Genomic DNA, 26,135 nt, shown 5'->3' with positions numbered 1-26,135 from the left:
TCACTTATTCTCAGACTGTGACCACTAGTTCTAGACTCTCCGAGTGAGGGAAAACATCCTCCCAGCAAATATCTTACAAAATTCTTAAGAGACTTGATGCGTTTCATTGAAATCACCTTCCATTCTTCTAAATTCTAGGGAATATAAGCCTTATATTCGATCTTGCCTCATAGGACATGATATATACCCCAATAAAAGGAAAAACTGCAACACACAGATATGTCACAGTGAAACATAAAGCTAGATTGGAATTGAGAGATGGAGCAGGAGAGGTTGTCATGCTCATCTGGATAGAAAAGGAGTTTGACTCCATAGTTAGTGCAGAGGTTCGCTCTTTAATTTCTCATTTCCTCTTCTGTTTGCCCTTTGTACAATACATGAATAAGAAACATCTGGAGTATCGCCAGAATAATCTTACTTTGGGAGCGATTTCAATATAAATGCTTATAAACTCCACCTTCTCTTCATTCCAATCCAGACTTCACTATACTCAGCTTGTTCAGCAGCTCCCTTTACTCCTTTCTGACAAACCCTTCAATGACATGTTTCCAGCATCACCTGCTCCTCAAAATCCTCCTAAGTTTCTATCCTCTCCAACCAGCAGCCTAACTCCAAATAACATAATTTTTTCTGAAGTCCTGAAATGTGTTATTGTCTTGCGACTGAACTCCCACTACACCCTGCTAAATCAGGCTTCCCACCCAAAGTACTGAAACTACACTAGCAAAAGTCTCAAATAACAGCATATTTTACTGCAGCTCACTATTTCATCTCGGCATCGTCAGTACCTTTGACACCAATTCTTCCTCAAACTTCTCTCCTCCACAGTCCATATCCTTCAGGTATATGTTTGCATGCGCAGCCTCTGCTCCACCAACATTTAATTGCTCCTGAACTTTACTCCATTCCAACGCTGGCAGTTGCTCTTTTAGCCACATGTCCACTCTCCCTGGAACGTCTTTCTCAACATGTTCACCTGGTCATTTGTTGCTTTGCAAGCTTCCAGAAAATCCCTCTCTGACTGAGCTTTTGTCCCCAAAACTCCTCTTGATTCTTTTCTCCATGCTTAGTGTCCATTATCCACCACTCAGTAAAGTCTGTATATTGCAGAGAGTATGGGGTGGGTAGTGGGCACTATAGAAATGCAGGTTGCTGTCATCATCAAACCAAAGGGGCTGGGCTTTCAATGTGTTTGCACCAAACACCTCATTAGAAGAAAATTCCAAAGACACCGTACTAACCCACTGAAATATCAAGAAGAAGCCTAATCCTATTACCACTTAGGCTAACGGGCACACAGGCAGAAACATGCCAGACAAAACTTTAAAATAGGTTTATTGCAGAATTGTTCAAATTTTCTTTTAAAACTTAAAAGGTTTGAGGGACTTTGTTGGAACACTTTTTTTTAAACAAAACATACGTTGAAATGACAAGTTGTTTTACTTGCCCATATACCCCCTCTGTTGAGCATTCAGGGCTGAATTGCATTTTCTACTTGCAAACTACTGTTACTGTTACACTGCATATTTGGATCAACCAAAATGTTTTTAAAAATTTATTCTTTCATGGTGTGTGGGCATTGCTGGCATTTGTTGCCCATCCCTTGTACTGAGTGGAAATAGGCCATTTCAGAGGGCAGTTAAGACTCAACCACACTGCTGCAGATCTGGAGTCACATGGAGGCCAAACCAGGTAAGGATGGCAGATTTAGTTCCCTAAAGGACATTAGTGAACCAGATGGGTTTTTATGACAATCCATGATAGTTTCATGGTCACCATTACTGAAACTAGTTTTCAATTCCAGACCTTAAGTGAATTTAAATTCCACCAGCTGCTGTGGTGGGATTTGAACACGTGTTCCCAGAGCATTAGTCTGGGTCTCTGGATTACTAGTCATAACCACTACGCCAGTCTCCCCACCCCGCCGCCTCAAGACTTGACATTAACCACACATTGCTTTTTAGTGTTGTCTGTAAACTGTAGGTTAAGGAATTCTATAAAATATAGCATTCTAGACAACTGTGTTACAATAGAGTGCGTACAGCTTGCTGCCCACATTTCTTTATATTTGAATTGCATGCACTCAGCTGGATGGCAATAATAGCACTATGGACAAGCTGCATTGGCCCATTCCCAAATATCTCAGCTTCTGACCAAAGAATATCATTAAAGGCCTAGTAGGAGTTGTGAGGGAATTTTAAAGAAAAAAATTAGGGCATTTGAACCACTATAAAAGGCTATTTCCATAGCTATAAAATGAATTAAACCCTCTAGTTGCGTTTAATTAGAAACATCATTGCACAATATAAAAACTTACTCTGATTTTATGTTAAAACACAACACATATTTCAATTATTCAGACTTCACGAACAGCCTCCTTGTTTTCATCAAATAAACACTGAGTATGCAGCCTCCAATAATGTAGTCAAAAAGAAAATAAATTATTAAAAGCAATCTGCACAAGGGCTTCCAGAAATTAAACTGAATATCTGCCCCATTAAACAGCAGTGAATTGAAAAGTGGTATGATTTCCCAAAGTTACTACGTGTCACAGAGTTAGGTGAAGGTCACACTTCTGAGGGATGATTTTGGTTGCATGTTCCAAAATATTCTGAACAAATATGGTTTTAAAGAAAAAGTGGTAGAACAGGTAATATATTTCTGCTTCCCTGTCAAAAAATATGTAGCTTTCTCTTTCAAACAGAAAAAGGTTCACTTTATGTGGGCAGTGCAGATTCATTGAACATGAATACTAAGAGAACTAGAGTGAGACACAAAGTATGTTCAATCACTACTCCACTCAATTATAAAGCCAATCTGCATTGGATTGAAAAGTGCTGACTGGGAATTGCAGTGTCCCCTCTGAAAAGAACTGGGAAAGGGGAATAATTAGATGCATCAGTAGCCATTATTGAATGATTATTGGGGGCTCCAGGGAGTCTGCAGTAGGGAGCAATGCCAGCAGTCAGAGCAAGCCAGTACTGGTTCCTGGTGCTCTAATTCCTCAAGTTTAGGATTCTCACCATTATGTTTAAAGCCCCCTGAGACCTTGTCTCTCCCTACCTTTGTAAACTCATCCAGTGGAGTAACCACCCTAAATTGTCCATTCTCTTCTCGTCCCCATCATTAGCAGCCTTGGCTTCAACCACTAAGGTCCCCTCTTCTGGAACTGTCTTCTTAAATCTCTCCTTCTTGCTCCATCTTTAAAACTTTTCTTAATTTCTATCCCTTCAACGAGTCACTCAGTCACTTTTCCTGAAGTCCCTTTTGTTAACATGTTTTCCACAGTAAAATTGCTAACTAAATGCAAGTTATTGCTGTAGCTCTTTTCAACAAGAGACCTATCACTAACATCAGAGCACTGAGTTATGAGAAAGGAATTGGGTTTTCTAGTCTCCGGATAAAGAAAAGAAAAATTACGAACCTTAAGGGTACAAAATTGCTAGACAAAAAAAAACATACCATGGCCCATCTTCAACTATTCTGGTAGATACTGACACAACTTCAATGGCATTATTCTCTAATCATGCCAATCAGGAGGGAGAAAAGAACAGGGGATTATACTGATGCAGTCAGACAAGATGAAGCATAAATGCTGGCATGAATTGGTTGGGACAAATGGCCTATTTCTGTGCTGTGTACTCTGTGTAAATCTATGTAAGAGTCATAAACTTCAGGAGGGGAGAAAATATTAACGAGAAAAAATTAGAATAGAAATAATCTTCAAATGAGCAGTTGTTTCTAATGTAATGTTTTGTTTGCCACAATGTCATATTTGCTCAGCAATATAAATTTTCTGCAGATCTAGAAATTCTGTAGTTTATACTAACCCGGTGAACCATACTCATGTCTGGGTAAACGGCAGATTTTAGGCATCACTTCCATTAAAGTCTTCACGTACTGCAAAATGGTCCCTTGTAGCTGAAGTTGAATAGGGAGGATTCTGTTAATACAACAGCAGCAATGCATTTTTATAAATTGTGAACATGTGATTTATTTATTAGGCCTTGCCTATTATGCACAACAGATCAAGATTCTCAGAAAGGTTGCTTCGTTTTTGCCTCCACGTTTAAATTTCTGTCTCCTAATTGTCTGAATAGAAATTTGAGGACTCAGCATAGCTTTTCAAATGCAAACATTTTCTCTTTGCCTCAAAATTCTCTCTCTCTCTAATTCAGATGCTTGATGTTGTTACACTAGGTTACCAAGAAACAAAAGAAAAACATGCTTTTATGAATTCAATTTTTATAGGGTCTGCAAATGGGAAATCTGTAATAACTTACAAATGATCATTTCAGAAATTGTAACATTCACTTTGACAATCAAAGTTTACATTCTGATATTTTCGATGCATTAATATTCTAATGTCCCAAATTAACATTTGCTACCTCAAATCAATATAGATAGGAATGAGGATTTATAACAATCTAAACATGCAACTGACTCTTCAGGCAAAACTGTGCAACTGGGGCCTTAGGATGAACCAGTTCCTAGAACTATATGTTAGTGGCTATCACAACATCATAAATGCTTTACACAGGAGGTCGTCACTTGACTCATCAGCTCCACACCAAGGTGTCACTCTCACCTAACCGCACAACTCTGCTCAAATCACATATTCCCTATTTTTTTTTTCAACCAATATTTAACTCCTTTCAAAATCAGGTCACATTGTAGAGGTGGGGAAGAGGAAGTTTTGTGTAATGGAATTTAGTGGAATGCAGAATCCAGTGACCCTTACCAAAATTGTTCTCTCCTTGGCTTGGGAATAAAATATCAAATGTGATTATTTGCAACTCAGTAAAGGGTTGCTAGGTTCTGATCTGAATTGGTTGAATTCTGTTCTGGCCCCAGAAGCAGCCTAATTTTTATTGTGCTCTGTTCTTTACATGCTCTTAGTGCAGACAGATTTTTGAATCTTGCCCTTGTCAGGATGACTTTAAAAAATTTCACACCTAGTCAGTGTTGCCAATATTGAGTGTAATGTAATTGCCATCACATTACAATTCGAAAATTGTTCATGTACTGGATATTGGCCCAAATCTTCCAAACAGCATCGAAAACCTTGCATCTGACCCTGGTCAGACAAAAAAAACTACCCACTCACCTGGATACAATTAAAAAGGCCAGACTTCCAATCCACGATGCAGAAGAACTCCGAGCGCAGAAATCCACGCGGAGAGCAGCAAAGAAGATCAGCGCAGAAGTAACACCCCCTTTTTAAGGCACTAACTGCCCTAAGACAAGTTTAAATGTCCAGTGTGGATGAATGTTAGTGGATGGATGAATGAGTGAATGGGTAGGTGGGTGAGGTAAGTGGGCAGGGTGGCAGGTAGGCAGTTCAGGGGGTAGTCGTGTCCGGAGGGGCTGTCAGATCAGGTCGGTGGGGTAGCTGGGTGGGGGTTTCTAGTCAGGTCTGGTTTGGTTGGGGGGGTAGTCAGGTGGTGGAGGCTAGTCATGTCGGGGGGGTGGGGTTAGTAGGGTCAGGGTCGGGGGTGGGGGGGAAAGAGTGTCTGGGGGTCGGGGGTGGACAGTGAGAGCGACTGGGGGGAGTTAGACCAGGGTTTTCCTGTCCAACATTTCCTGGGTAACTATCCAGATGAGTATGTAGGAACAGTCTGAAGTTTTTGACTCTAACTCAGAATTGGAGATTTTTTTCCAGAGGGCCCAAGACAACAGGGAAATTGCCCATCAGAAGTTCAAACTTCCTGGGCAATTCCCATGGTGTCAGCACACTGGGACTTCCACGAGGTCCCAATATGCACCTTGGGTAGTATGTTAGATCTCTGACCATCCGGAGACCAGAAGATTTGGGATTTTTTCTTTCTTTTATTGTTCGGGTTTGCATAGATTCACCTTTATTTTGGTAGGGATGATGAAGCCTATGTAAACATTTCAAAAACGGTGGCAAATTGTGATCTTTTGTGGTTTTATGATAATTCACCGCCACCTTCGGAGAAAAAGCTTTATAATTCATCAGAAAGGAGAGAAAAGAGATGAAACGCACTCAACTAAACAAAACACATCACAGACTGAAACCTGTAATGATTTTGCCAGATCTCTTTTAGCTTATTAAAGATTATTTCTTACAGTAAAAGCATTTGAAGATTGAAAATTTTGTAAGAGGCTTGAATAGTAACAGTCCAATTTTACAAATATACTTACAAGGCTCTTAACAACTTTCAGCAGTTCCTCCATTACCACAGCAATTCCTTGATAACCCAGAAGCTTGCAAATCGCTCGAAAATGAGAAGGGCCTACAAAATTTTTGTAGTTGCTATAAATGCTGCTGTATGCCAAGTTCAGAGCCTATAAATAAATAAATGAAAGTTGTTAAATGGAGCTCTCTTTGTAAATATTACCAGTAACCATGGTGTAGTGGTAAGTCTGCTGGACTTGTAATCCAAGCTAATGCCTCAGGGGCACAGGTTCAAATTCCATCACAGCAGCTGGTTAAAAACCCATCTGGTTCACTAATGTTCTTGAGGGAAGGAAATCTGCCATCGTTACCTGGTGTGGCCTACATGCGACTCCAGAACCACAGCAAGGTGGTTGACCCTTAAGTGCCTCCCTAAAACAGCCCAGTAAGCCACTCAGTTCAAAGGCAATTAGGGATAGGCAACAAATTCTGGCCTTGCCAGCAACTCTCACATCCCATGAAGTAATAACTAAAACAATAAACAATCATGGACATATCATTTCAATTATACAAAGAACATGTAATTAAGGAAGAGAGATGACAGGGAAGAAAAGGAAATAAAATAGAAGTGGTGCAACATTTTATCTTTTGGGAAGTCCCAATAAGTTCTGCATCGAATGAATTACCTGTTGAAAATGCCATCACTTTTGTGCAAGCAATCATACAGATTCAAAAGCATTTCCAAATAGTTAATTTTTCAAACAAACATAAGCTACATGAAGATGGGGTGCAGTGCTAGTTTAACAGATTAGATTAGGAGATACAACTTTAAACACAGGCCAGGTCAATGGGAATAAACATGTTAATTCAGCTGGGTGCGAAGGTCAATGTAAAATGATCTGGTGTAGTTAGGTCAACCAAATTCACAGTATCCAAAGGCCAAAAAAGCCATTACTTCATAATCAATTGGCAACCTCTGTCTGAGAAGCCAGGATGGCTGCTGTAGAAGTAAAATAAAATTGGCATTGTACTGTGCTGTCAGCTTGGCTTAGTGGTAGTACCTTCATCCCCAAATCAAAAATTCATGAGCTAAAGCCTGACTTCAACGAACTGAGTACATTATCTAGGCTGACACTTCAGTGGACTATTCAGGGAATGGTGCATTACCGAGAGCACCGTCTTCCAAATGAGTCATTAAACCACTGCCGGGATGGTTCAGGGGCACTTAAAAAATCCGAACGCATAAAAAGCAGGTGATATCTCTTGGTGCCCAGGCTGGCACTTATCATGCAACCAAATACTACCAGAAGGAAGGATCAACTTTATTTAATTGCTCACACTCAACAGCCCCTGTTCTCAGATACTTTATGCCAACATAACTTCAAGAGATACAACCAAAAGCATCTACAAGTGAGCTTACCTAACTGCTGGTTCAGATACCTGAAGGATGGTCCCAGGATGCCAGTGAATCACCACACTGATGTCAATGCACACATTGCATTCGTATGTCAACGTGTTACATAGGCAATGACATCACTAGTGCAAAGCACACATCCTGGGAGCCACAAGATGATGAAGCATTTCAGGCAGAAGCATTTCTTATTAATCCACCTTTCAACTTCAGAAACAAAGAATAAACCACAAAAAGATGGTATAAGCAACATAAGCTTTTGTGGGTATTCAAAATGCAACATCTCCGTCTAACTTGTCATATTTCACTTGGAATTGAGGTTGGCATAGTTTGCTAATCATAAAATTCATGTAACGCTTTTTTAATGCAGATTGCTAATTGCCTGCAAATTTAACATACATATTAATGTGAAGAATTTGTACCCTGTTACGGTCAAAAGAGTTTAACAGAACTTTGTGCTGTATATCCAAAACAAGAATATGCCACATCACTCAATCTTCAAGGTTAATTATGCAGAAGAATCAATCCTGACGAGCCAGCAGCTGCTGCCAGCTCACACCATCCTCAGGCTCCCTCAACCCTGAGAAACGGTGAAGGCTCCTGCTGGGGGCTATAACACTCGCCGCCGGAGCGACAAGCCACCTTCCCCACTGGTCTTCCCAGCCAACCTGGAGAAGGTCACGGCGCACCACTGGTGGAGGAAATGCGTCTGGCAGCTGCCGTGCCCACGCGAGAGGCAGTCCCAAGCAGAGAGGGCGATGGCGTGGTGGTATCATCACTGGACCAGTAATCCAGGGGCCCAGGTTCAAATCCCACCATGGCAAATAGTGGAATTTGAATTCAATAAAAAGATCTGGAATTAAAACTCTAATGACGACCATGGAACCACGGTTGATTTTTGCAAAAATCCATCTGGTTCACTAATGCCCTTTCGGGAAGGGAATCTGCTGTCTTTACCAGTCTGGCCTACACGTGACTCCACAGCAATGTAGTTGACTCTTAAATGCCTGCTGAAATGGTCTAGCAAGCCGCGCAGTTGTAACAAACCGCTAAAAAGTCTCAAAAAAGGAATGAAACCAGACAGACCACCTGGCATTGACCCAGAAACGACAATAATCACAGCCCTGTCCTCCTTACTAACATCTGGGGGCTAGTGCCAAAATTGGAAGAGCTGTCTCACAGACGAGCTAAGCAACAGCCTGACATAGTCATCCTCATGGAATCATACCTTACAGATAATGTCCCAGACATCACCATCACCAGCCTTGGGTATGTCCTGTCCCACCGGCAGGGCTAGCCCAGCAGAGGTGGCAGCACAGTGGTATACAGTCGGGAGTGTGTTGCTCTGGGAATCCTCAACATCAACTCCGGACCTCATGAAGTCTCATGGCATCAGGTCAAACATGGGCAAGGAAACCTCCTGCTGATTACTAAGTACTGCCCTCCCTCAGCTGATGAATCAGTACTCCTCCATGTTGAACACCACTTGGAGGAAGCACAGAAGGTGGCAAGGGCGCAGAAGGTACTCTGGGTGGGGGACTTCAATGTCCATCACCGAGAGTGGCTCGGTAGCACCATTATTGACAGAACTGTCGGAGTTCGAAATGACATAGCTGCTTGACGGGGTCTGCGGCAGGTGGTGAGGGAACCAACAAGATGGAAAAACATACTTGACCTCATCCTCACCAACCTGCCTGCCGCAGGTGCAACTGTCCATGACAGTATCGGTAGAAATGACCACTGCACAGTCGTTGTGGAAACGAAGTCCTGCCTTCACATTGAGGATGCCCTCCACTGTGTTGTGTGCCACTACCACTGTGCTAACTGGGATAGGTTTCGAACAGATCTAGCAACTCAATACTGGGCATACATGAGGTGCAGTGGACCATCAGAGGCAGCAGAATTGTACTCGAACACAATCTGTAACCTCATGGCCTGGCATATCCCCCACTCTACCATTACCATCATGCCAGGGGATCAATCCTGGTTCAATGAAGAGGGCAGGAGGGGATGCCACGAGCAGGACCAGGCATAGCCAAAAATGAGGTGTCAACCTGATGAAGTTATAATACAGGACTACTTACGTGCCAAACAGCATAAGCAGCAAGTGATAGACAGGGCTAAGCAATTCCACAACCAATGGATCAGATCCAAGCTCTGCATTCCTGCCACATCCAGTCATGAATGGTGGTGGACAATTAAACAACTCACTGGAGGAGGAGGCTCCACAATTATCCCCATCCTCAAAGATGGAGGAGCCCAGCACATCAGTGTAAAAGATAAGGCTAAAGCATTTGCTACAATCTTCAGCCGCAAGTGCTGAGTGGATGATCCCTCTCGGCCTCCTCCAGAGGTCCCCAGCATCACAGATGCCAGTATTCAGCCAATTAGATTCACTCCATGTGATATCAAGAAACGGCTGAAGGCACTGGATGCTGAAAAGGATATGGGCCTTGGCAATATTCCGGCAATAGCACTGAAGGCTTGTGCTCCAGAACTTGCCGCGCCTCTAGCTAAGCTGTTCCAATGGAGCTGCAGCACTGGCATCTACCCAGCAGTCTGGAAAATTGCCCAGGTACGCCCTGTACACAAAAAACAGAACAAATTCAACCCGGCCAATTACTGCCCAATCAGTCTACTCTCGATCACCAGTTAAGTAATGGAAGGTATGATCAACATTGCTATCAAGTGGCACTTGCTTAGCAATAACCTGCTCATTGAGGCCCTGTTTGGGTTCCACCAGGGCCAATCAGCTCCTGACCTCATTACAGCCTTGATTCAAACATGGACAAAAGAGCTGAGCTCCCGAGGTGAGGTGAGATTGACTGCCCTTGACATCAAGGCAGCATTTGACAGAGTGTGGCACCAAGGAGCCCTAGCAAAACTGGAATCAATGGGAATCAGGGGGAAAACTCTCCGCTGGTTGGAGTAATTCCTAGCACAAAGGAAGATGGTTGTGGTTGTTGGAGGTCAGTCATCTCGGTTCCAGGACATCACTGCAGGAGTTCCTCAGGGTAGTGTCCTGGGCCCAACCATCTTCAGCTGCTTCATCATTGACCTTCCTTCCATCATAAGGTCAGGAGTGGGGATGTTCACTGATGATTGCACAATGTTCAGCACCATTCACGACTCCTCAGATACTGAAGCAGTCCATGTCCAAATACAGCAAGACTAAGACAATATCCAGGCTTGGGTTGACAAATGGCAAGTAACATTTGTGCCACACAAGTGTCGGGCAATGACCATCTCCTACAAGGAAGAATCCAACCATCGCCCCTTGATGTTCAACGAAATTACCATCATTGAATCCCCACTATCAACATCCTCGGGGGGGGGGGTTACCGTTGACCAGAAACTGAACTCAACTAACCATATAAATACTATGGCTACAAAAGCAGGTCAGAGGCTAGGAATCATGTGATGAGTAACTCACTTCCTGACTCCCCAAAGCCTGTCTACCATCTACAAGGCACAAGTCAGGAGTGTGATGGAATATTCCCCACTTGCCTGGATGAGTGCAGCTCCCACAACACTCAAGAAGCTTGACACCATCCAGGACAAAGCAGCCAACTTGATTGACACCACATCCACAAACATTCACTCCCTCCATCACCGACGCACAGTAGCAGTAGTGTGTACCATCTACAAGATGCACTGCAGGAATTCACCAAGGCTCCTTCAACAGCACCTTCCAAACCCATGACCACTACTATCTAGAAGGACGAGGGCAGCAGACAAATGGGAACACCACCACCTGGAAGTTCCCCTCCAAGTCACTCACCATCCTGACTTTGAAATATATCGCCGTTCCTTCACTGTTGCTGGGTCAAAATCCTGGAACTCCCCGTCTAACAGCACGGTGGGTGTACTTACACCACATGCACTGCAGCGGTTCAAGGTAGCAGCTCATCACCAATTGAAGGGCAATTAGGGATGGCAATAGATGTTGGCCCAGCAAGTGAAGCCCACATCCCATGAATGAATAAAAGAAAAATGGAGGTACAACTTTACTGACTATTAATCTCGAATGCAACATTGATAAACAAACCAACCTGTCAAATATCTCTTGCATTACTCATTAATTATGCAATATTGATTGAAGGTATAAAACAGAAACTATGAGACATTTGAAAAGGTAAACTCTGCCAAGTTTGTAATAGTGGGTTGAAAATAAATGCTGAAGGCCTTAAAAAACTGACGTTACAGGCAGCACCATATTACAGCAGGTATGAGGATGAAACAGACAAGGGCATGAAGTAGTTAAACAGAGGAAAACAATGGTAAAAACATTTGGCTGCATTAAATGATTCTGTGCAGCCTTAATATCTAGGTGGTGCTAATCAGAAGAATAGTTACATTTCTTCGAGACCAGAAATATTGTGTGAATGTGAAAAGCTGGACCGTGAACATTGAAGTATCATAGCAACTGGAAACATTTGATTTACACAGCTGCAGATGCAAGCTCCATAGAATAACAAATGAGAGTATATTTCAACTAGCACAAGGGAAAAAAGGTGATGTGGCTGATAATTGAAATGACATACCGTGAGAATATTACATGGGAGATAGGGCGGTGAAGTGGCGGTGACAGGAGGGCTAGTAACTTTGCTCACTGGGGATTCCTGGAGATATGTCACTGTGGAGTGGGGAACTAGGGCACTCGGATGGAGAGGTGTGCCTAGAGTCCTGCAGCATGGGGATGGGGTAATTAAAGAGTCCCAGTGTCTGACAGAAGTGCACTTGGAAAAGGAAGAGGAGCCTGTAATTTGGAGGAGGCTGGCAGTACCACTGGTTTCCAGCCCAACTAATAACTTGAGGACAGCTGGAGGAAGAAATAAGTCAGAGTTAGAACAGCACAGGAGGAGGCTATTTGGGCCATTGATTTTCTTTTTGCCTCCTTATATCATGATTCTCTGAGCTCATTGTCTTTGCAATTTGTGCAATGCGAATATTAATAAAGCATGCTTAATAAACTGGAACAATTGATGCTGCAGTGTCTAGGCAATTATTGCAGCACCTTTTGATCAATGTCAACAGCAGACATATCTGTTTTCTTGAAAATAGTCTTGAATGCAGGTATAATAACAAAACTCAACTAAACTGATGCACAAATATGTTTATTTACATCAATGAAGAGGTGATAATCTTCAGAAGAGAGTTCTGCATTCATCAGATACAGTGCATGTGCTTTATAGCAAACATACCAACTAGTTTCAAAAATCACATCAAATTCTTACTCTTTTGAAACTGTTTCTACAGATTCAATTACTGCTAACAGTGAACACAGCTTTCTGGAATGAATTTCGAATGATTGACTTTCAACCAAACGCTTTTTAAAATCAATCACAAGCAGACAGACAATCTAACATAGAGTTTTAGTAAGCTGTGCTTACAGCATCTGGAGACTATCAATCCTAGGCCTGATTCACTTCTTATCTTGCATCCACACTCCATTCCAGTAGGGGTGGTCAGATAGCAATCAACCAAGGAAAGACATGACCAGAGAAGACAAGCTTAAATATATACAGGTCAAGGATTGGACCTGAAGACCTCTTGTTCTATAAGGCCGTGTCACAGACTCCATGATTTATTGAGAAGAGTTAGACGACATTTTCTTGCCGCATTGATTTTTGGCCATTCTTTTATGTTAACATTTATCATAAAACCTCCTATGCAAACATTTAGGATAGAAATCCTGTTTGTGGACAATTACCCGTAACAATCTACACTTTCACTGGATACTGTGGAGTGAGACTCTGAACTCTCCCAATTCAGTTACCATCTTATATACTCCCGACGTCACCCCATGTCATTTCCATTTTCAGGTAGGCAGGGGCGCAACCGAGTTAGCTGTGTGCCCGCCGACCTGTCAACGGCCTATTGAGGCCATTGAAAAACGAATTAAAGTCATTAACGGACCTGTCCGTCCAACCTTAAGGTTGGCGGGCAGGCCGGGAGCCCTGGCGGGCTTCGGAAAAAGCATGAAACCTCATCTATGGGCAGGATGAGGTTTCATGAGGGTATTTAAATTTTTATTAAAGGTTTCAATAAAAGTTATGGACATGTCTCAACTCACGTCACAGTGTCACATGAGGGGACTTCAGGGAAACTTTATAATTTGCATTACAAATTTTAATTCCGAGCTGATCTCTCTGAGGCAGCACTTCTGGCTGAGGGAATCCCCCCACCACCCCGCCCACGCCACAGGGAGTGCGTAGCGCTTCCTGGTGGACATCACGATGGGCAGGCCTTAATTGGCCCGCCCACATAAAATGACGGCGCGCCCCCGATCGGGGGTGCCGACTGGAGGCGCACCCGCCTGTGCCCGCTCCTGCACTCTTCTCTCCCCCCCCCCCATCCCCAGCTGGGGGAAAATTTTTCCCAATGTTTTGAATGATGGTACACTCTGGAAAACCTTCATAATCCATTAATGTCTGCAACACTTGAGAGCCAGTTTTTTTACATTCAAACTTTTTTTAAAAATAAAAGTATTCAAAACATTGGAGAAAGTAGAAAGAGAACGCCCAAAAGAAAAGATATTAAAAAGATCTCACAAACTCCTTCCTTCTGAAACAAGCAGTAACTTGGATGTAATTCAGAGCTGGGCACTAATCCTAACAAACCACGCTGCAATGTTCTATTCTTAAATTTTAAAAAGGAATGAGAATTTGATTGTGTTTTTGTCCATCAAACAAACTATAGGTCTGTTTCCCCTACCCACCAGTCTACTCTGTCCCTATTGCTTTTATTGATGCAGCAAGAGAAACCTTTTATTAAGTGGTCAGAGAAAAGACTTGAGTAGACAAATGAAATAATGAAAGGTATAGATTTTTTGAAAGGTAGGTCACGCTTCACCGAGGTTTATAAAGTTATTTGAAGAAATAGCAGGATAAAGGAAACACAACGGTTGTAGTTTCTGTCAACAAGCAACGTACAGTACAACATAAGGAATTTATGGCAAAAATGAAATACATAAATGGAATTGAGGAAAATGTGGTATATCATTGAAGATAGGAAGTGAAGAGATGGGTAAAAGGTAGTTTCTAAGAACGGAACAGTTCAGTGAGTTACATTCCATGGGGATCCATGTTGGGGCTGCTATTATTTGCTGTTTACGTTAAATGATCCAAAGCCAGGTATTCTGGGAAAGTATAGAAATTTGTTGATAACACCAAACTTGGTGCGGGACAGCTGTAGTTGCAGGGAAGATTGTGAATTATTGTGGAGATTATTAAAGCTTTCAGAAACATACAAATTAGCAGGATAGACAGGTAGATAGCAGATGCAGTTCAATATAGAAAATGTGAAAGCAATTCATTTTGTAGTTATGGAGAAAGCAAATACAATTTAAATGGCACAATTTTAAATGGAGTCGTGAGGTTTGCTGTGCAGATACAGAGATCATTAAAGATGATAGCACAAGTAGATATCATAAGGGTTCTGGGTTTTGTACATGTTGAATGGGTACAAGGCCTAAACTAAACCAGAGACAGGAGTATAGTGTACAATTGTCGACACCCTATTTTACAAAGGATATGAAAGCAAATCAAAAAGTGCCATAGATGGAAGAAACAGAGAAAGATCCTGTATCTAGAGACCTAGAATTAGGACAAACTGACAGGGAAAAGCAAAGTGGTGACCAAGAGATGTTGGATTTAGAGTTTTAGTGGAAGTGAGCAGAGGAGGAATAAATTGTGCACAGAAGCAAAATAGGATGAATGCATGCACAAGATTGCAACATGTTATTAAGCAATAGGGCTGTGAGGTTATGTGATATATCAATACAGTGTATGAGAAGTTGAACAAATGATAGTCTTTGGCTTCTGTTTTTGGTTATTTATAAAGTTAATGGGCAAAGCTAGTGCAGCTGCATAACTTCCATCTTTTCATAAGCAATTATTTTTGTCTAAATGCAAACAGAAAAGCACAGATGCGTTTGTCAACATATTCTGCAGTTTAAAAACTGCCCGCCTTTTATCAGTTCACAAAAATGCACCTGAAATTCATTGTACTCAAATAGTTTGGAGAAAAAAATGAAGGAAACATACGCTTTGAAATTTATCATAAGAAAAATAAAATGCTTCATGTAAACAGCCAGTGCTTTGGAATTCTCTGAACAAAGAAAATAAAACAGATAGTGCAATCATTCAATTTAGCTTTTTCTGACCCAAATTATTTGCTTGAAACACCTGCATACACAAACTATTTCAAAAAGTTTTAGAAACTCATTTACCAGGTTGTTTTGAGATAATTTAAAAATACAAAAACTTTTTATTTAAAACCTGTTACAACAAGGGGCCAAGAGGTAATTTGCAACGTTGTATCTTGGGTGGGCACTTTAGCAAAATCTGCCCATTATAAAACCTGCCCATTTAACTCAGGCACCAGAGTTGAAAATTATTGCACCCGACACCCCATACAGGTATGAGCCAAAGAATTTTTTAAACCAAAATCTTGGTCATGTGTGCAAAATAAAAGGAAAACACAGGTGCTGTAATCTCCACTTTTGTTTCTCAACCATTTGAAAAATAATTGCCAATTGGTTTCAATAGTTAAAAAAACCCTTACATTTATGTAGCTCCTCCAATGGAGAAAAACGTCCTAAGGTGCTTCAAAAAAGTATAATCAGGTAAAGACTGACACTGAGCCAAAGAAGGTATTAGGAGAAGGTGAGCAAAAGTCAAAATCAAAGAGATCTGTTTTAAGGAGGGCCTTAAAAAGAGAAGGAAGTGGTGGTAAAGGAATTTATAAAGGAATTCCAGCTTCTTGTGTGTAGGTAGTTGAAAGTGCAATCGCCAATGTGAGTGAAGGGAGAGATGGATCCCAGAGTCAGCGGAATAGAGAATTCAGGGTGGGTAAGTCTGGAGGAAGTTAAAGAGAAAGGGACAGGCAAGTAGAGGCAACAAAAAAATTGAAACACAAAGATGACGATTTCAAATTAAAACCATTGCACACCCTAAGGCAAATGTACTTTAGCTAGGACATGGGTAATAGGTGAGAAGACCTGGTATGGCATGGGATACAGGCAGAGTTTCACATAAGCTCAAGTTTTTGGAGAATACAAGATGGCTGACTGACCAGGGGAGCGCTGAATTCAAGTCTGGAGGCGGGGCTTACTCACTGATCAAATAAAGTTTAACTTCCACAGACAAATCATTAATCTGCCATATCTAAGGAAACAACTGCATCAAATTAGTAATCATTAAATACCATGCTTGTCCACAGAAATAGGTAAAGTTCAGAGAGAGCTCCCAGCTGTCCCTGCCTGAACCAAGCTGATCAAAGAGAATGGAACCTACGGAAGCTGAAAGGTGTCAAGTGCTTGATTACGTGGCCATCAAATACTTCAACAATCTGTTAGATAGGCCCTGATGCTAGTACAATGTTTACTATCCAATCATGGATACCAAAATTCCATAACTGAAATACTGGGTGTAATTTCGTAAGAAGACCCAGCTCCTGACAGTGGGACCGGAAGTGGATGCTACTTCTAGTCACGTGTCAGGAGTCATAATGCACTTAATTATGATGTGAATTACATTGCAAGGGTGGGCAATTCCAGGTCAGGGTAGGCTATAAAAAGCTTGCCTCTGCACATGTCCAGACTCTGTATGAAGGGAGAATTGGTCGCAAGTTTTCAACAAGATCCTCTCACTGCAGTGCCCTTAAGTATTTTTTTTTCCAAATCACATCCTCCATCCCCCTTGACAGCTTTCAGGAGTGTAATCCCCATCATTTCCCTTTCTCATGTGCCAAATCATCATCTTGGTCATGTCTGGATACAGGCAAAGAGAGCCCCACTGTTCAGTGATGCCTCCCTGCAGGTTCTCCTCTAGGCCATGCGGGAGCAGTGAGAGGTACTCTTCCCCAGAGGTGGAAATAGGAAACCCTCCTCACTTGACCAAAATGGCCTGGATTGGGATTGCAGAAGAGGTGAGCTGCCATGTGGTCCACACATGAACATGGGTAGAGTGCTGCACAAAAGTCAATGATCCCTTTTGATCTGCCAGGGTGACGACATGATGCTGCATCAAAGGATCTCTCATGAGGGTATCAAGCAATGTGAGTTTGCAAGTGGAAATAGGGTACAGGCTGTAGAATCGGTAGCCATCATCAGAACCACATGGCAAAAGGTGCCAGGCCGTGTGACATTTGTGCATGATAAGGTAATTGAGTACCAGTTAGAATGTACAGCCACTATATGGGGATGAGGGCGTTAGGTATCTCTTGACAAGACATTAAGTCTCAACTTTGTCATGCAGGAGAAGGAGGCCTTCAATGCCAGGGAAAGGGTGATGAGCAGAAGAGGAATGGTCAACCTGAAAGTTCTGACACCATGTGAACAGGAAGCCACGGAGATTACCGGCAAATAGGGCAGCCATTCCATTGCAGATGGCGAATCTGGATTAGAAAGCCAGCAGAGTGAGGTAGGTATTAGGACACGGGCACATTACACACACATCCTTATTTTCTAATCCCTCCTTGGTCGCACCCTCCCTACCTCTAATCTCCTCCAACACCACAACCTTTCAAGATATCTGCTCTCATCTAATTATGGCCTCTTGTGCATCCCCGATTTTAATTGTTCATTGGTGGCCACACCTTCAGCTGCCTAGGCCCTAAGCTCTGCAATTCTCTCCCTATACCCCTTCGCTCCTCTACCTCACCTGCCTCCTGTAAGACATTCCTTAAAACCTACCTCTTTGACCAAGCTTTGGGTCATCAACCAAATATCACCTTTTGTGGCTCAGTGTCATATTTTGTTTGATAATGCTCCTGTGAAGCGTCTAGGGACTTTTTATTCCGTTAAAAGATGCTTTATAAAAATAAGTCCTGTTGTGAAAATGAAGAAGGTAGCTTCAGAAGCCACACAGAAGTGACGGTGTTTTTATATTAACATTTATGCAGAAAATACTGGATATTTACCCTCTACACGCTGTAGGGACGTGCTAGGTTCTGCGAAACTACATGCTGTGAATGGTCTCTTAATTGTAGTGTATGCTGGGTCAGTTTTTTTTTAAATATAATGCATCTAATGCTCAACACTTGCATCCAAAAAAAAGCAAACTTTAAAATAACTTGTGGAATTCTCAGATTCAGTGAATTACTCCAATATGAAAAACATCTGATGACCACATTCAGCCTTCCAACATAAAGGAATATCTCTTTAAAACTTGTTATATGGCTGACTCCCATTTCATCTAATTACAAACTACTTTAATCTTTGGTCTTTAGGCAGTTTAGGCAAGCCATGTAAGGAAAATTGTCACACAGGATTACTGACTGAACCACTTTGCAACAAAACACATGACAAAACAGTTCAAATAATTTGTGAAATAAATCAGAAACTAATTTTAATGCCCAAAGCCACACATTTCCATTTAAAGGTTAGTGAGGACCACCATGATGTAAGTGGAAAACAGCTCTCCTGACTTGTCCTCATCATTCTTTTCATGTGCTAACCTACAAAATTAGAACCTACAAAGTGGAGGTCACATAACTCCCTCCAAAAAGGAATAGTGTACTTGCAATTTTCACCATTAACTGAGCCTATACGGCAAATAACGAACTATGTATTTTTAAAAATCTACTCTATTTTGGGTTTTCAGCACTTTTGAACAAAGGTAGTTAATATGGTTAACACCAGTATATAAACTAATTTTATGTACGAGTCCACACAAAGCTGATGAGGACCTCATATTAATTTACAGAAACCCATCTACCTTTAACATGGTACCTGAGTGTTTTATGATCAAATTAATCCTTAATCTGTACTCTCAAATATCAGAGTCATTTATCACTTCATTCTGACCATACGCCTAAAGCAATCAAACCAGAGTGAACACAGCAGCACAGAATTGCACAATCCAAGCACTCTCTTTGCTTCCCCATATAAGAAAGCTGCAGCGAAGTGGATAGTATAAATCAGTTTCTCATGAGGATTGCTGCAGAACCACTTGAACATGCACAGTGCTGTTAATCTGTTAGTGTAATAAAAACAAAAGAATGAAGTATTGCGAACATCCTGTTGGAGAGTGAAAAAGCCAGTAGAAAGGCAGCAAGACCTCACATTATTTTGTGAGCTGTGAGAAGACGATTGGCAAATGTAGCCGACAAAGAAAATCAACTAACAAACGAGGCACTGAAAAGCTGTCTTTAGACATTTCTGCGAGAAAACCATTAACTGCAAGCTTCCCTTCACAGCAGGGGTGAGTCTTATATTTGATCTGCTCTATGCAATATCATTTATCCTTTAAATTTGGGGGAAAAGATACTCAAAGTGTATAAATGACCAAACAAAAAGCATTACCTGCAATATACACAAACGGTAATGTATTTTCTCCTTAGTGACTGGGCTCATTTCTAAGCCAATGAAGAGCAACTGAATTGGAAGGAAAATGCTAAAAACTATACCAATTAATACAGCATGTTGATAAAAATGCAGTCAGCTCAAGTACTAATGTATTTAGCTGAAGCTTTACCGTATGATATATTTTAATTATTTACAATATATAAGGCTTACTGAGTCCTGATACTGTACTTGTAAATTGATGCATTTAAAGCTACTGTAGTTCTATCTCTCGAACGAAATATTTGCAATTGATGTTCTATAGAAACATGTGCTTCCGATTAAATAAATATTCATGAACAATTCTCACCCAACAAAAATGAAACACCATGGTTATAACAGATTCTGCTTTAACTCCTAAATCTTGAGTGACAGAGTAAAATAGGGTATTACAAGAGGCAGAATTTTTGTTGAATAGGCAATTTGTATAATAGAAGGAAAAGGACTTAGCTGAATTATATTCTTAAATCTAAGGACTTGGGCTCCTGACAATAGGCCATTAAGTTCATCAGATCTTAACTGTTTGCTTGACAGATGAAATAATTCTCAGAAATGCTCGTGTGTCTGGGTTACAACTAACATTCCGTAAACTGAAAGAACTGAACCAGGTTGCTAACTGAACCTTCGCCTCCTCAAGGTCCAAAAATATTTATGAAAATATTAATAGTCATTTTGGGCTTTAAATTTTGCCACTGCACATATTTCAGGATCGCCTAAACAGCATCTCCTTCCAGCAAGGCTTCTTGTTTACTCAATATTTATGGTGCACATTCATTACCCAAACAAAGGTGTAGAGCTGAATGATAAAAAGCCATAACAATTGGTTTTGAAGTCAAATTACACAACACAAAGCCCATTTTAACCCCAACAGCCGAGGGCCAAACAGGCAGATAGGTAGTTATAATTGCTTGGCTGACTTATCCTATGATGATCAGGACTGAACCCACCCTCTTCTGTTACTACCTTGCTCTTTGAGCAGGCAGCACAGACACCTGCCTGAAGCTGATGGTGTCTTTCTTTACGTAAGCACATCAGGGTTAGATAATGGTATCACAATCTAATTTAAAATGTAGCATGAGCAGGGAAGCTGTTGTGGCTTTCCTACTCAGGTGAAGACAGCAAAAAGAGAACCTGAGACCAAAAGAAGTCAAAACAGTTATGTTTTTTATGGGATCAGGAGGAGCAAGAATGCTCCTCTCAATTCCACAAGGGAAAAGTAGGTCGCCCCTGCCTCAGGCTATTCCCTCTTGCAAAACCTTTCTCCCAGTGACATACTTTGTTGCAGGTGACCATTCCTTTGGTGCTGGCTGGAATCTTTGTACCAGCCAAAATTTCACTCTTGTCCACTGATGAGCAGACACTTCTCTCCCCAGGAATTCACAATCATTTGGGCTGTCATTTACCACCTGATTTAAAATCAGGACTACAGAGATGCACTTGCTAAGTTCTTTCAGAAAAAAAAACCAAAATGTGATTAAATGTTTTAATCACAAATATACATATATAACAATCATTTAAGTAACTGTAAAATGAGCACATGTAGCAACAAGCTGCACAATGAATGAGGTCCATGAGATTCTCTTTCCAAATTATTATAATAACTAAAACCAAGAGCTGAGTGCTTTATCACACACCCACATAAGATTGTAAGAAATACCAGAAGTTGGCTTTTCAGCCCCTCAAGCTTGCTCCACCATTCAATTAGATCAGCGATTCAAACGGCTGGCCTTATACCTCAACTTCACTTTCCCAACTTATCCCCAGAACCATTAGTACCATCCCTTAGTACCCAAAAATCTAGCGATCTCAGTCTTGAACAAACTTAGCAACTGAGCATCCACAGCTCTCAGAAGTAGAGAATTTCAAAGATTCACAACACTCCACAAGAAGAAATTTCTCATCTCGGTACGAAATAGCTGTCCTCTTATCCTGAGGTTATGTTCTAGGCTCTACAGGCAGAGGAAACAACCTCCCAACATCTATTGTGTCAGCCCCTCTTAGAACCTCATAGGTTTCAATGAGATCCTTCTTAAACTACAGTACAGTTCAATTCCACTCAATACATCCTCTTAGGACAACCCTCTCATTCCAGGAGTCAATCTCATGAATCACTGTTGCAAACCCTCCAGGAAAAGTAAATCCTTCCTGCGGCAAGGAAACCAAAACCGTAGGCAGTGCTCCAGGTGTGATTTCGCCAAAGCCCTACAACTGCAGCAAGATTTCCTTATTCTTATACTTCAATATCCTTGCAATAAAAGCTAACATATCATTTGCCTTCCTAATTGTTTGCTGTATGTGCATGTTAACTTTGTGATTCATATACAAGGATACCCAAATCCTTCTGCGTATCAGCTTTTACCAAACTCTTAACTTTCAAAAATATATTCTATTTCTCTATTCTTTATAACAAAGCAGTAACTTCACATTTCCTCACCTTCTTGCTCACTCACTTAACCGGTCTATATTCCTTTGCAGCCTCTTTATGTCTGCCTCTCCGTTTACTTTTTCACCTAGCTTTGTAATCAATAGCAAACTTGGATACATTAACTCAGTCCATACAACTCATTGATATAGATTGTAAATAGCTGAGGGGCAAGAACCTATCCCTGTGGCACTCCACTAGTTACAACTTGCCAATCCAAAAATTCCCTATTTTCCATCCTTTAGCCAAAACTTAATTCAAATTAATATTTTACCCCAAGTCTCATGAGTACAATATTTTATCAAACCGCAAGTCAGTATTTGTTTCATTATTTCTTTGGACATGAAATATATTACAATTATATAATAGAAGGGAGATTAAACAAGTATCCCAATGTCTCAGCAGAAATCTTTAGGATGAATAAAAATCTAAAATGAATGCAGTGTCCTTTCCACAGCATTGTGTAGGCTACACTAAAATGATCAGGAAATGCCAGACCACAGGTTTTATACAGACTACATCCTATGTATCAGCAGCCAAGAATGAGAATACTGTTCTTAAAAGATGGCTTCCACAGTTTAAGCAAACCATCTCGTGTGTTTTTAAGGCTAAAAAGAGAAAAATAGCTGGCCAACAGTAATAAAAGGATATTAACCTCATCATGGGTTACTGATAAAGTCCAAGTACTTCATAAAATTTGGGTCTCAACCTAGGTAAGATTGCTCTCGTAACCACTTGAACGCAATATGCACCAATGAGTGTTGAAATGGGGCGGGGGTGGATGGATGCTGGGTGGTGCTAGCTGCATTCCATTTTTAACTTATTTTTGCCTGTGGAAAGCATATTCTCAAGTAGGTTTTAAGGGCACTACATGCATTTGATACATGAAGGATTAACAATGGTGGTGTGACAAGTTTATAAAGTGGTGAAAAACACATTGCCCGGAAATATCATCAATGCATATCACCTTTCAAGTTCTGTTAGTTTTCTATCACAGTACTCAAATATTGCCACTGGATGGTGCCGCTTTGCAATCATCGTTGTCAGCATCCTTCAATCTACACAGGATAACAGACATGCAGCAAATCCATTGGCAATGGGATAGTTTTATACGGTGCACTTTTGCTGATAGCTAAAGAGCCAATCTGTGAGAAGCAGGTTCTGCATGTAAGTGCTGCACACGAGGTGGTTATTAGCTGTTGCTGTGGGTTGCTGTTTTGACACTGCTGCCTGATGTCAAGCCACTGTAGCCACTGATCATCATGGTGGCACATGCCTGCCGACAGGTCTCCGTATCCCTCTGTTTTTGACTAGTGTTTCCTAGGTACGTAAACCGACGTTCAAAGCTTTCAGGCAATGCTTGCAAACATCTTCAAAGCAGAGCTTTAGGTGTCCTACTGGTCTTTTTGGCTCCGGCTACCTTGCCATACAGAAAATCCTTGGGAATGCATCAGATGTTGATAGTGCGGGATTTCTGGATACACTCGGTCTACAAGTTGATGGGAGTCTTTTAAGCACGTCCTAGGAAAGGCCTTCGCAGGGCACGGGCAAGGTGTAGTTCGTGTGCAGAAGCTCGGTCACAGTGGTTTCTCTTTGCTCTGGGGTGATTAGGTTTGGCTGGTCCTGGAGCCGGAATTAGTTTTCAGAAGCGGAGGCTGACAGCCTAGCACAAGCTCAGGGTAAGGGGAAGCCTGAGAGCTGGGGGGAGCAATTTTTACAGTGTTAGTGTTTGAATGCAGGTTATTTAGTTTAGTGCTGTGGTGCAGGATTTATTGAGGAGGCTTAGTGCTGTGTTAAGGGTTTTATTTGTTGAGGTGGGGTTCACTGAAAGGATTTAGTGCTGAGGTGCAGTTTTTAATTGAAGGGGTTTAGTGCTGAGGTGGGAGTGTTACTGAGTGGGTTTAGTACTGAAACGGGGGTTTATTGAAAGGGTTTAGTGATGAGGCGCGTTTTATTGAAGGGGTTTAATGTTGAAGATAGGTTTTGCCGGTTGTCCCGGGGGTGGAGGGTTGGTTGCCGCAGGAGAAGCCGTGGCCTCGCTCACCTGGGCAACAGGAATCACCAGTAGAACTGCCTCAAGAGGCAGCTGAACCAGCTTTGCAATATGCAAACTTTATTAGCTATTCCTACTAAATAGACATTTATCTAACATACAAAATTGTTGTATTGATCTGCCAGACAACTTATTTTTGTTTCTTTTAGATCTCTATCTGACAGATCTCTACAATACTATAATCTCTGCAACACTTCACGCTAAGGTGTCCGCTGTGGCTCAGTTGGTAATACTCTCGCGTCAGAGTCTGAAGTTTGTGGGCTCAAATCCCACCCCAGGACTTGGCACAAAGAAACAAAGCACTCCAGTGCAGCACCGAGGGAATGCTACACTGTACAGGTGCAATCTTTTGAATGAGTCATTAAAACAAGGTCCTGTCTGCCCTCTCAGCGGATGTAAATAAAACCTGTGGCACTGTGTCAAAGAAGAGTAGCAAAACTATTCCTGGTGTCCTAGCCAATATGTATCCTTCAATCAACATCACTAAGAAACAAATTACTGGTCATCATCACACTGCTGTTTGTAGGGGTTTGCCACAATTCCTACATTACAACATGAACTACACTTTAAAAGTACTTCATTGTCTGTAAAGCACTTTGGATGTCGCATTGTTATGAAAGGCGCTTTATATAGTTCTTTTGAACTGATCAAGGAACATAAACAAAACACAATGCTGCTTATTCCCTTTTCATTAAGTCCAGTTTATAATTTACCATGCTGTGTTTGTTAGCTAAAACTTAAAAGAAAATAGTCTTTTTCCATTACTATTTTTTTTAAATGAGCCAATGCAAATTTGGGTGGTTTACAGAGAACTGCTTGAGCTTAAATCTCAAACATAATGATAGAGGGGCTTCCTATTTAATTATACTTTCAAAAATCATTTCTATAGTTTGTAACTTCAGAAATGTGCTCTAAAGAGCACTAATCAAAAGCTAAATACTCCTTGTGCTGGTCTGCATCTTGCATTTAATACTCAGCATGATGAACAGGTTTCTTACAGCAATGGTTTCCTTTCATTTACAGAATGCTCTGAATGCAACAGATGAGTACAACAGTGATCGCTTTTTCATAGGTACTCCTACATGCCTCACATGATCTCCTGTGCGCACAGCAATAAAATTAAAAATAGTTCTCATCATTAGAAGAATTTAAAGGCTGTAGACTTTCTGCCTTCGCAGGCAAATCAATATTTTAAAAAAGACACTATTATAACTGAATTATATGATGGAGATTGCCATACAAAACATATCTTCCACGTCTGCAATCGTGACATGGTCCTCCTCTGCTCACTGTGCCAACAATTTTTACAGCATCATATACCATCCCAACTGGAATACTCTACTGTCTGGGTTTCCAAGGAAAAATTTTCAGAAAGAGGAAAAAGTGCCCATCAGTCAGAATTGGTTGGCCATTGAGAAGCTGACTCCGCTGACTATGTACATCTTGTGCATCACCTGCCAGCCAGCCAACCCTACCAATCAGCAATGTACAATTTTTAGCACATCACCCCAAAATGCAGCCACAGTTACCAGCAAGAAGACAGACCTGGCTCTGGGAATATGGTTGACAAGCAGCATACTTCTCCTCATCATTGCTTGTGTACTATTATATGGCTGCCTCCACATTTGGTGCTGCAAGAGGCGGGAACACCCTGAAGGCTTCGGCATGAGTTCTGATCAGGCTAGAATGCAAGCTTGGAAGAAAAGAGTGATGGAAACTGCTCTTGAAGATCAATTAGATATGCCCGGCAATGTTGTTCTC

General features: G+C 41.4%; 2 protein-coding genes across 2 annotated transcripts in view; one reads left to right on the top strand and one right to left on the bottom strand.

The window, feature by feature from the left end:
• The window catches only part of LOC144682622 (PI-PLC X domain-containing protein 1-like), a 705,325-nt gene that overhangs the window by 214 nt on the left and 678,976 nt on the right, over positions 1–26,135 (top strand). The gene's annotated exons all lie outside the window — the stretch shown is intronic.
• The window catches only part of cyfip1 (cytoplasmic FMR1 interacting protein 1), a 218,662-nt gene that overhangs the window by 31,197 nt on the left and 161,330 nt on the right, over positions 1–26,135 (bottom strand). The window contains exons 24-25 of the mRNA XM_078545117.1: positions 6,166–6,309; positions 3,831–3,921 (exon numbers count right to left, since the gene is read on the bottom strand). Of these exons, the coding sequence (XP_078401243.1) occupies positions 3,831–3,921; positions 6,166–6,309 (235 nt within the window). The remainder of the gene's footprint in view (positions 1–3,830; positions 3,922–6,165; positions 6,310–26,135) is intronic.

Source organism: Cetorhinus maximus, chromosome 7 (assembly GCF_964194155.1).
Source record: "Cetorhinus maximus chromosome 7, sCetMax3.hap1.1, whole genome shotgun sequence".
NCBI lineage: Eukaryota > Metazoa > Chordata > Chondrichthyes > Lamniformes > Cetorhinidae > Cetorhinus > Cetorhinus maximus.
Note: the sequence above shows the minus strand (reverse complement) of the source record. Positions and strands in the feature narration are given on the sequence as shown.